Raw genomic sequence first — 12,491 nt, 5'->3', positions numbered from 1 at the left:
TTGTAATACGTATTAAGTACCTACTTATTGTATGTTTACATTATATTTCTAAGACTCAAAGTCTCAATTAGTGGCACTGGTAGAAGGGAACAAGTAAAAGGTGGTTCTCAGTAGGGGACATCTGCAGTATCAATTATATTCCAATTTGGCATGTACTTTTTTTACATTAATTTTGAAAATGCATGTGACTCACTGCTCTGGGAATTTGAACAAAATAAAGCTACTCAGTGGAGACTTAATTGAGGCAAATAGGATGACAGTATGGTATAATAATAGCCACTGTTTATAGAATGAAATGTGAATAATAATAGCAGCAATGACTGTTATCACCACCACTACCACCAGTAGACATTTATTGAATACTTATTATTTGCCAGCCGCTAGCCTGAGTATTTTATTTTACATCAGTGAGGTAGATATTATTATGCTTACTTTACAGGTGGAAATATGGTAGAAAAACTACTGGATTAGGCATTGGGAGACCTGGGCTCTAGTTTTAGTTCTACTGTTAACTACCTGTATAAATTTGGACAAGTCTGACTTGAGGAGACCTTAGTTTTTCATCATCAGATTTAAGGGATTCACCTCTAATCTCTGGTACTTTCCCACCCTTTTGACATTCTGTGATCTCGAAATTACCTTGTCTACCTATTCCACAAGTTCCTGTAATTTATCTCATGCTGGGAACAAGCATTTCGGTGTGAGATTATAGAATAGAATGGTGTCCTTTAGGTCTCTGAAGGTGTTGTATAGAGGAATTTAAAGTTCAGGTTTCAGACTAATGCATACAAGAGAGATGCAGGGAATTTGAGAAAATGAGAAAGGTAAAACTGTGGACCAAAATATCTGAAAAACAAGGTAATGGGACTCTACTAGCAATGCAGATGGAATCCCCATGGCTTCTTCTTGGTTTATGATTGCTGTTGCTTAATCTGATTTACTTTATAGTGCTTTAGTACCCTCCCAAGGTATGAGTAATATTATTTAATAGTTATTGGATGTTTCTTCTGTGCATATGTTATTATTTAATTACCAAGGTCGTATTTTAACTCTAGGTACTACTGTGTCATTTTACAGATGAGAAAGCTGGGGTTTATAGATACTGATTAACATTTTAATAGTCCCACAGTTAGTAACTGGTAGAATCAGTACTTGAACTCTGGTCTGCTTGACTCTGTTCTTTATCAATTACATATTACCTCCCAGAAGTTCAGATCCTAAGCAATACTCCAGGTTGCTTTTTGTCCATAGCCATTTGGGATGAGGGGCCTATATGAGATTTTTTTGGCCACAGTTGTTTTGACTCAGGTACCGTAAGTTTTTTAATTTGCTTCTTTCTTTCCTGTATTTTTATATCATTTGGAAGCTTTTAATAATTCTCTACTTTATTGTCAGGGTCATTATTCCTGGTTCTTTGACCTCAGGATAGAAATGTTTGTACCTTCTGCTGAAAGTTAGCAATTCCAGTGTGAAGTGTCAAGCTTTTATTTTTGTATTTTTATCTTCAATTCTTAGAGCAGTTTCCTCCCTTCTCCAGAATTTGTGTTAATCTAGCAGATTTTTTTCTTTTTTCTTTTTCTGGGTGGTAATGGTCTGAATTCTTCAGCCTTGGAAAGAAATACATTATAGAATCCAGATTACTGGATTTCATGTAAGCTTGTCCTCAAGCTTTTGATGCTTCTTTTCTTGCTGTCTGTTTATGTGATTTAATCTCTTATATCCCACACTCCTAAATCTTTAGTTTTCTTAAGCTTGTTCTTTGACTTTTTTTTTTTAAACTGCCTGGTACTGCCTATCTTCCTTTTCTTGTTCATCATTGTCCTTGAGTTTGCCGTCCTCTTTCAGTCAGCTCTCCCAGCTAGCTTGTCTCCTTGCTATTCTTTTCTACCCTGCTTTACTCTTCCTACCTCCCACCTGCTTAACTCTATCTTCTTTCCTTCATGCAAATTCCTCTGCCTATTTCTCAGTTACTTTTTTGACCTTTTGCTTCCACTTTACTTCTGTTTGTTTTGACCTCTTGCTTCCACTTTACTTTTGTTTGTGTGACTCCCCTAAAATATGTGTAAAAGAAATGCAGATGTACAGTCTTAAATTTTTAAAGGGTCTGTAGTTTTCATGAGTATAAAGAACTGGACTGCAGACTAATCTCTTCATATTGTGGTCCTATTACCCTATTTAAAGTGATAGTCTTTTTTAGAAAGGTTGGTATCAGAGTCACTTTGTGTGTATGTATTGTTCTGTATCTTAACCATTTTAAAACCAAATTGTTGTGTTTTGGAGAGGAAACAATTAAGAAAAAAGATTGGAAATGTTGATCCCTTAAATATTTGGTTTGGTCATTAACATACTCAATCTTTTTCCTCCAGATGTAACTCAGGCTTTCCCTCACTTTGGAACTCCTAGATTTGTGAATATTGGATATTTTGAGAAGCAGGGGTTCTTTCCTTGATACTGACTAAGGAGTCTATTTACCTTCAGGATGACATCTGAACTGGAGAGCAGCCTAACATCTATGGACTGGTTACCACAGCTTACCATGAGAGCAGCCATCCAAAAATCTGATGCTACACAGAATGCACATGGAACAGGAATTTCCAAGAAGAATGCACTCCTTGACCCAAATACAACCCTGGACCAGGAAGAAGTCCAACAGCACAAAGATGGGAAACCTCCGTACAGTTATGCCAGCCTCATTACATTTGCAATTAATAGCTCACCCAAAAAGAAAATGACTCTAAGTGAGATTTACCAGTGGATTTGTGATAACTTCCCGTATTACAGAGAGGCTGGCAGTGGTTGGAAGGTAAGGATTTCATTTAAATTACTATTCTTATGCTTTAAGCAAAAACAGTATTGTCTTCTGTTGAAGATAAAGCTTTACGGAGGCTTATGTAATTGAAGATGAAATTCTGATTACTAGTCATTGCTAGGATGTCAAAAAAGGAAATTGTGTTTTTAATTAGATGAGTATTTTTGGTAGATTATAAGACTGATATAGCATAAAGTAAGAGCAGAGATAATGTAGCATTTACTGGATAACAATACCCACAGTTCAGATAAGTTGATAGTCTAAGGAAGAAAAACAACATAGTATTGAAACTAGTACTGTTTTCATCATGTAAGATTTTTTTGAACTTTAAATTTTGAAAGAATTTTAGCTTTATAGAAGAGTTACATGAAAAGGGTCCCTGTATGTCTTTGATCTGCTTCCTCTATGTTAATGTCTTATATAGTGCAGTGATCAAAACTAAGAAATGAATGTTGGTACAATACTTCTGAATAAAGAATACTGCTAACTACTAAGAAAATTATAGATTTTACTCATATTTTATCAGTTTTTCCAGTAATGTCCTTTATGTTTCAGGATCCAGTTCAAGATCCCATATTATATTTAGTTGTCATGTCTCTTTGTTCTCCTCCAGTATGTAAAAGTTCTCAATCTTTTCTTACATTTTATGACCTTGACTCTTTTGAAGAGTTTGTAGAATGTTCCTCAGTTTGGATATGTCTGATGTTTTCTCATATTGAGGTAATGCAAATTTTTGAGAGGAATAATGCAGAGAATATGTGCCTTTCTCTGTATATCATTAGCAGGGCAAATGATGTCAGTATATCTTATTACTCATAATGTTACCATGATTCTTTGGTTAAGGTGATATCTGCTAGGTTTCTCCACTATAAAATTACTATTGATCACTTTGTAAATTATAAAATGTTTTGGAGATATGCTTTGAGGGCACTCAAGTATCCTGTTCCTTCTTAAACAACTTGGCTCATTAATTTTAGGATTCATGAGTAGATCATAATTATAACAGTTCTTATTGTTTTCTAGTAGTGATTTTCTCCTTTCCTTCATTCCTTCCATATTTAGTAATTGGAATCTTCTGTAAAGATTTGTCCCTTCTGTTATTTATTTATACGGTCAGTTGTTTGTAATACTATGCACTCATGGATATTTTACTCTTTTTGCTCTTATTATTTGTTGCTCAAATTGTTGTAGCTTTGACCATTGGGAGCTCTTACAATTTGACTTCTGTGCCCTTTGACATGACTCCATTCTCTTTTTCACTTAGCACTTTTAACTTTCTGGCACTACAGGATGTTACCAGCTCATCTTGTACCTTTCCTGCCTCAGCGTTAGAATCAAAACTTCTTTAAGAAGTCCTAGTTCCTCATCTAATCTTTTTGATACACCATCAAATTAGTTAGTACCTAATTTATGTTTTGCAACTAATAATTCAAATTAATCTCTTTTTTGTCTGCACATGTTCTGTTCATATTCTTATGTAGGAATTACCAATTGTATCTATGTGGGGTGTGTCTATGTGTGCATGCATGTGGGAGAGGGGTTTATAGAGCATTTTAGGTGTGCCATCAGATGGTACTTTTTCTTGTCTTCCTGTCCCAACACCTTTGTCTTTTTCATTGGATTAGATTCATTGAAGACATTTACTGTTTTGTTGTGCATCAGTGATGTGCTGTGGACCATGCCAGATAATCAAGTGTCTTAAAGGAAGGATTTTTTTATATCTCTTCCTCTGTTTCATGCCATACACAGTGCTTCCATTAATTAGCCTCAGTAAATGCAATTTGAATGAAAGCCTGAATTCTAGCCCCAACCTTCTTTTCTAGCTTTATTTTCTGCTACTTCCCTCTCATGTACTCTTTCTTCTTTGCCTGTCAGTCTTCTAGCTGTTCCTGGAAATCAACACTTTGATTTCTTTCATTTTTCTCTAACTTATTCTTGGACTTTTTTTTCTTTTGCCCTTTTTCCAGTTGGCATTATCCTGTTAATTTTTCTGCTCATGTGTTACCTTTCTTCTCCCTATAGAATTAGTTTCTTTCATGTTTCCGTATGCTTTATAGATACTACTATTAAACGTAGAGATGTTTGTTCAGAGATCTTACTTCGTTAATTTTTGTGTCTGTGTTCAAATGATAGCTGCTTTTACTATTATCTGTACGCCAGGCACTAAATACTAAAGAACCTTCATGGCATCATTGTCTCCTTAAGCCACACAACAGTCTTAGGAAGTAAGTACTGTTAATTGCCCAAATTTTAAAGGAAAGAAAACTGAGGCTTAGAGAAGTGACTTTCCAGAATTTCTCATCTAGAGAATGAAGAGCCAAGATTTGGTGCCAGACTTGGTAGACTTGGAGATTTCAAAGCTCATGTTTTAACCATTACAAAGAGCTTATAATTTTGCAAACAATAAATAAACATAAATATTTATTGAATTTAATTTACACATACTCTTTTAACTGACTAACTCATTGTTAGATTTTTTTGAACTTTTAATTTGGAAGAGTTTTAGATTTATAGAAGAGTTACATGAATAGTACAAAGGGAGTGTTTGTTAATAGTATAGTGAAGCGATTGTGAATAGTATATTTGGATTAACAAAATATTTCAGTGGAGGAAATATGTAATAAAATTTGACTCATAAATCAAAAAACAGCATTCTAACCAAATAGTAGTGATCCATTTAAGCTACGTTTTCTAGCTGTATGAGTAGCCACTACTGTTTGATAGACTCCTTTCATCAAGATTTGGGATGAAGGAAGGCTAGGAGATTTTGATAAACCTATCTACCGTTGGAAAAAAAAGGTGGTAAGGGGGTAGAAATGCCCTAAATGACTTACAGAGTCCACCAGGGATTCATGGGTCTGTGTCATTGGTTGGTTGTAACCTACATACCTGCAAGGGGCCAGACAGGTGAGGTGACATAAATGAGTAAATTAAAAAAAAAAGGGCCTAACTAGAATGCATGTCTAATGTAAACAGCACATGTCTGTGTCTGCTGGTAGTTGTGCTCTAGTTACTTGTTGCCTTTTAGGACATATGACAGAGCTTACAATTTCTCCCCCCAAGAAAAGCCAGAAATCTGGATTTTGTGTGCTATTTCCCAATTTTATAAGTGTTGCTAACTTATTTCAGTTTTCTTTAATACTTTGCAGGCCAAACATAAGTGTGTTGGCTGGGTTCAGTCTGTGCACTACTGATTTGCCATCTCTAGTCTAGATCATATCCTCTTATTTTCAGCTAATTTAGTTTTTCATTCATTAATTGGGAAAGGATTTATTTACTATATACTCTTGTGAGCAGTATGTGAGCTTTGGCAATACTGAGAAGCAGCACAGGGCCCCCTAAGGAAGCTTATAAACTTTATTGCATGAAGGGGATATGTATAAACAAGTAATTATGATGGTATATAAAAAGCTCTGTATAAAGAAACATAGAGTATTGTGTTATGAAGAGTTGACTAACTGGGCACACCTACTTACTATCTGTAAGCCATAAAAATAACCAGTATGTATGTGACCTAGTAAAAAAGTGTTATATGAAGGATATAGTTACAAGTGCTGTGAGAATTTAGAAGAGCTAATGTGAAGTGTGATGAGGTTCTGGATTGAGTGGCACAAAGACCAAGTGCTGTGAGAGTACAAGGGAAGAGAGAATCCTTAGAAAGTTTCCAGAAGGAAGTAATTTGAAGTGAATTTGAGCTGTATTTTGAAGAAGGGTAAGATTTGGAGAGAGGCTTTTAATAGTTCTTAGGAAATAATTGGTTATAGGGGTTCTTAATAGAGAACAGTAAGCGTTGGGATAAGCCAGAATGTAGAGATCCCGTAAAAATATGAATGCCAAGCTGAAGAGTTTGGTCCAAAGTTGCTAGGAAATAGCACATGAAGTTCAGTTGTATATATCATTCACCTGTCTGACCTCAGCTTCTGCTGAAGTGTAAGTCCATCTGGGAGTGCCAAGTTCTGTCTGCTGAATTTCTTGCTGCTGCCATCCCAAGTTATGGTCTGAAATTGGTTTAGAAGTAGTGATACAGTTTCAACTAGAGATGTATGGTTTAGATATAATGAAGAAAAAGGGTTGGAAGGGGAGAGAATGGGAATAGGAGGAAACGGATGATGTTGCTCTTAGAACTGAAAGTAGCCAGAGAGATTGTCTGGTCCAATCTATTGCTTTCGGTAGACCTTGAATATTTCCAGGGTTTGCTGTTTTTTAATTATTCTTCTTAAAAAGTTCTTTCCTGCCAATTTTAGGTGCCTAGAACTTGCCAATGATCTTTGTTTTTGTAAACTTAGAAATATTTTGAACATTTCAAATAGAGACAAATGGAAACTGGTTTACCTTCTCCTTTGCTGAGGGTCCCATCTCTGTTTCCATGTTTTTGTTACCATTCACTGTCCTTCAGTTTGTTTAGTGTACTCCTACAATTTGCTGCTCACTATTTCTTCTTTAGGTATGGAGTAGATGGGTTAGGGGAAAATGGGAAGTCATTTGGAACTTGTGAAGTTAGCTTGTAGTGGTTGAAGAGAGGATGGAAGAAAGATCCTAAAGCAATTTTCAGCCACCTTTCCAGAAGTGTAGAGCCAACTAAAGTCACTCAGAGGAGAAAATGTTGCAATGGACATTTAAGAGGATTCAAATAGAATTTTAATATTTAGGTAAAACTCCCTTTCATTTTGTGCCATGGTGTTGAAGGGAGATTACATACTAAAAATAACTTTTTGAATAGTCCATGAAAGTTTAAAAAATAGTCTTTGATTTCTCATAAATGGGGGATTTTGCCATTTGAAGTAGAGAAAAAGGAATTTAATTTTGTGCTATTCCTCTCCTTACTAAAAAAATTAACCTATTAAGTTACTGGAGATTAGAGTAATAAAAAGGAAAAATATGAAAGAGTGGTATGGGTACATGGGAGGTGTATTATGTTACTTTTTGTGTGGGTAAGAAAAAATATATAATGTATTTGCTAATTGTTTTAAAAAGAACTTAGGACTAATAAACTAGAAATTTAATAAACATAGTAACCAATAGGGATAGATAGAACCAAGGCAGAAGGGGTATGGAAGGGATGAGATTTTGAGTATATTTTTTTGAATAGTTTTGAGTTTTGAACCATGTGTTTTACACATTCAAAATAAATGTATATAGAAAATCAAAAAGGGTGGAAGAAGGAAACCTTAAAACTGAATATAAGATAAAACAAATAAGCCTTACATCATATCAAATGGATAACATAATCACACAGAAAAAATTCAAGAAGGTTTTGAAAGAGCATTCTGACTATACACACATGCATACATACCTTCATGGGATACATGCTAAGATCAAAAAGATTTGCAAAGAAATCATGAGTTTTAGTAGATTTGTCTTTCGTAGTGGTACTAGCTAGAGGCAGTTTCTACCTCCAAAAACCCCAAGAAAAATAAATTGAGAGTAATTCTGAAACTATTTTTATGTGCATGGTAGGGTAGAACAAGTAAGTTCATATATTGATGTTTTGGGGAACCAGGTCTCACAGTGGGGAAAAAGAGATGTAGGTAGGAATGTAGTGGCTTATTTGAATTGGAGCTGCCAGTTTGAACTTAAAAATAATCACTTTGAGTGCTTTTAAACTTGACATTCTTGGGTCACAACTCTAGAGATTTTGAATTAGTTATCTTGGATAGAATCTAGAAATCTGCGTTGAAATTAATCTGAAGTGATTCTAGTGCAAATAGATTGTACTTTTGAATTTCAGGTTTTCAAGACCAAGCAATTTGATGGTTTTTTAAATCTGCACCAGTTTTCTCCTAGTGGTAGTTAACCTGGATCATTCTAATTATCTCAACCTCTCCTACTCTCCCAATCTTTTCTTGGGGTTATTAGAGGTAGGGTCTGCCCAAGCTGTGAGGTCTGAAGTAATCTATTTTCTCCAATGTGTGGATATATATATATATGTCTTGGGTCTTGTATCTCTCTGGGTGTTTTTGCTTTCTAAATATGCTTTTGGTGTTTTTTTTTTTCCAACAGGTTTGTGATTACTACATGAAAAGCATTATATTCTGGATACTGAGTTGATAGACAAGGTTCCTGTCCTCATGGAGCCTGCTACATTTTGGTGTAGACTACAATAGGGAGGAGGAAAACCATTAAACAAGTAATTGCAAGTGTGATGAGAAATCCAGGGTGATAAGGAAGTTGATTACAGCGAGACCTAACCTAACAATCTATGCAGGTCAAAAAGGATTTCCCTAAAGAACTAATGTTCACACCAAGAACGAATTGAAAGTCGAGTAGACTCAGGTGAAGGGGATGGATATATGGAGTAAGGTTGGGGGCAGTAATCTTTGTAGAGGGAGCAACAAATGAAAAACCTTGAAGTGAGAGAGAGAACATTTCAGGGGATATGTATAGATAGCAAGGTAGGGTCAGATTATGAAGAGCCTATAGGGGCATTGTTAGGATCTTGGACTTCACTTGGGAAGTCACTGAAAGGTTAAGTGCAGGGGTTAACGTCACTTTTTGCCTTGTGAAGAGGTAACTTGTGTCTTGGACTGAAATAGTGACAGAAGAAATGGAATAAAGTAGGTCAAAGGTAAACTTATGAAGATGGGACAGTTTTGCTTTAGATGGTAAGGAAGAGGGAGGCATAGGTTTCTAGTTGGAGCAATTATGTGAGTAACTATCTTTAAACAGAAAGGAAAACTGGAAGAAGATCACATTGGGGATTAGTACTGAGTTTAGTTTTAAACATGTTGAGTTTAAGGTATTTCTGGAGATGTCTATTAGATTGTTGAAATATATGTTAGGAACTCAGGAGAAAGGTCTGTTGGGGAATCTAGGAAGATGAAGTGTCACACATGGTCACTGAAGTGTCACAGATGTCTGTAGATTAGATTGCTAGGCAGCAAATACAGAAATGAAAAAAGGACAAGGGGCAGAGCCTTGAAGATTTCCAACGTTTGAGCTTTTTGCAGAGGTGGAAAACCTAAGTGGAGATGTGTTCCTCCTTTGAAGCCATTTAGAAAATACAACCATATTAATTTTTTTTCTTACTATTTTGATTTTGTTTTTTTTCCCATCTTGAACTTTTAACAAACTGATGAGCTCTAGCTTGTCTTCATTAATCCTTTCTTTTTCTTGTCTTTTAGATTTGTACTGAATATTTTCATGATTCTATTTTATCTCCACTGTTATTTTATTAGTTCTACCTATTCCTATACTTTGTTTTAGTCATTGCTGTAGGGTTTACCACACACATCTTTAACTTGTTCATAGTCTACCTTCAAATACACCATTTTATGTATAGTGGAAGAACTCTATAAACCATACACTTCTAATTTCTCTGTCCCATCCTTTGCGCTATTGTTGTCACATATTTTACATCTGCATGTTATAAACCCCATAGTAAATTGTTGTATTTGCCTTTGTTGTCTTTTAAAGGCATTATAAATAAGAAAAAGTGCTTTTTAAAAATTGACCTTCATTTTTATAATTTCTGGAACTTTTTATAGATCAAAGTTTCCACTTGATATTATTCTTCTGTCTGAAGAATGTCCTTACAGCATTGCCAGCCAACTGGCACTAGAAGAGATGAATTCTTTTTGCTTTTGCTTTCTTGGAAGTCTTTATTTTGCCTTCATTTGTAAAAGAGATTTTTATTTCATATAGAATTGACACTTTTGTCCTTTCAGTATTTTAAAGATGTCATTCTGTTGTCTTGTAATTTACAGTTTTTGAGATGGCTGTGATAATTCTTATCTTTGTTCCTCTTTATGCAATCGTTTTTTTTCTTGTTGCTTTCAAGATGGTTTCTTCATTTTGATTTTCAGCATTTTGACCATAATAAATATAGGTGTGTGGATTTTTTATTTATTCTGCTTGGTGTTCTCTGAAATTCTTGCATCTGTTATTTGATGTTTTAAGTTGTTTTTGTAAAATCCTTAACTTCTTCACATTTTTCTTCTGCCCCATACTTTTTCTTTTTTTTCTTCTGAAACTCAAATTACATGTATTGTTCCTCAATTCTTGGGGTTTTTTTTTAAGTATTTGTGCACATGTCTGCACACTTGTGTGTGTCAGTTGGACAATTTCTACTGATCTGTCTTCAAGATATTGGAGCCTTTCCCTAGCTGTGTCCAGTCTGCTAATGACCCCATTTAGGGAATTTTTTTTATCTTTGATCATGTTTTTTTTTTTCCTCATCTGTATTTGACTCTTCACTCTCTTAAAATACACCATTTCTTTCTTTTTTTTTTTTTTTTGTGAGGGCATCTCTCATATTTATTGATCAAATGGTTGTTAACGACAATAAAATTCTGTATAGGGGAGTCAATGCTCAATGCACAATCATTAATCCACCCCAAGCCTAATTTTCATCAGTCTCCAATCTTCTGAGGCATAACAAACAAGTTTTTACATGGAGAACAAATTCTTACATAATGAATAAGTTACATAGTGAACAGTACAAGGGCAGTCATCACAGAAACTTTCGGTTTTGCTCATGCATTATGAACTATAAACAGTTCAAATATGAATACTCATTTGGTTTTTATACTTGATTTATATGTGGATACCACATTTCTCTCTTTATTATTATTATTTTTAATAAAATGCTGAAGTGGTAGGTAGATACAAGATAAAGGTAGAAAACATAGTTTAGTGTTGTAAGAGAGCAAATGTAGATGATCAGGTGTGTGCCTGTAGACTATGTGTTAATCCAAGCTAGACAAGGGCAATAAAACATCCATGTATGCAGAAGATTTCTCTCAGAACAGGGGGGGTGAGGTTCTAAGCCTCACCTCTGTTGATTCCCAATTTCTCACCTGATGGCCCCCCTGCGACTGTGCCTGTCTTAGGTTGTTCCTCCCTTGAGGAATCTTACCCGTCTCTGGCTAACCAGTCATCTTCCGGGGCCATACAGGGAAATGAAAATACACCATTTCTGTATGCAAGTTGTCCACTTTTCTCTATTTGGTCCTTGAACATATTAGTCATAAAGTTCTTGTCTGATAGTTCTCACACCTGAGTCATCATTTGGGTTTTATTGATGACTTTATTCCTTGACACTATTTTGTTTCTTTCCTTTTTTTATGTATCTTGCAATTTTTGACTGTTAGATACATGTATAGAAGATTGGTAGAGATTGAAGTTAATAGTATTTATACCTGTAAATGGACAAGCTCTTTGTTCCTAGGCTGTACGTGTAGAGAATTGAATCAGTCTGTCAGTAGTTGAGCTAGATTTGGGTTTTATTGCTGATATCTTTACCTCTTGTATACCACAGACTTTACCTTCCTCCAGCAATAGTCTCCTGTTGCTTTGTGCTTTAAGTTGGGGGCTTTGGTGCTTGGGGGGTAGGGTTTTCTCAGTTTTCTTGTTTTCTCTAGATTTTTAGTCCTTTTTGCTACGGATAGGGGTCTGTCTCCAGGTTCTTGCCCTACTTCTGTAAGTAGCCTGTTACTGCTTGTTTTTCGCTGGTAGGCTTGTAGTAGGGACTGGGGATTTTCTCTGCTGTTTGATCCAGCATTAGTCTTACTTAGGCTCTTGGACTTCGGAGTGGGGCTTTTCAGTGTTTCTTTCCCTCAACTAGATTAGCCTTGTATCTGTAGTTGCTTTTGGATGGGGTTTACTGCCCCTTCCATAGCTGTAGTTGAGGTCAACCTCAGCATGGTCTATTGGTGTAAGATGCTGAGCCCAAGGTACTTGTCCC

The 12,491-nt window shown here is 35.4% G+C and overlaps 1 protein-coding gene across 4 annotated transcripts in view; it reads left to right on the top strand.

Moving 5' to 3' along the window:
• Positions 1 to 12,491, top strand: part of FOXJ3 (forkhead box J3) — a 164,197-nt gene that overhangs the window by 52,338 nt on the left and 99,368 nt on the right. For 3 of the 4 annotated variants that reach the window (XM_036892902.2, XM_036892903.2, XM_036892901.2), the window contains exon 3: positions 2,479 to 2,803. In XM_036892902.2, coding sequence (XP_036748797.1) covers positions 2,479 to 2,803 — 325 coding nt within the window. Of the gene's footprint in view, positions 1 to 2,366; positions 2,804 to 12,491 lie in introns of all 4 variants that reach the window. The other variant, XM_057500097.1, reaches the window with a different exon arrangement.

The sequence above is a fragment of the Manis pentadactyla genome, chromosome 4 (assembly GCF_030020395.1).
Source record: "Manis pentadactyla isolate mManPen7 chromosome 4, mManPen7.hap1, whole genome shotgun sequence".
NCBI classification, from domain to species: Eukaryota; Metazoa; Chordata; class Mammalia; order Pholidota; family Manidae; genus Manis; species Manis pentadactyla.
This window is presented reverse-complemented; position numbering and strand designations above follow the sequence as displayed.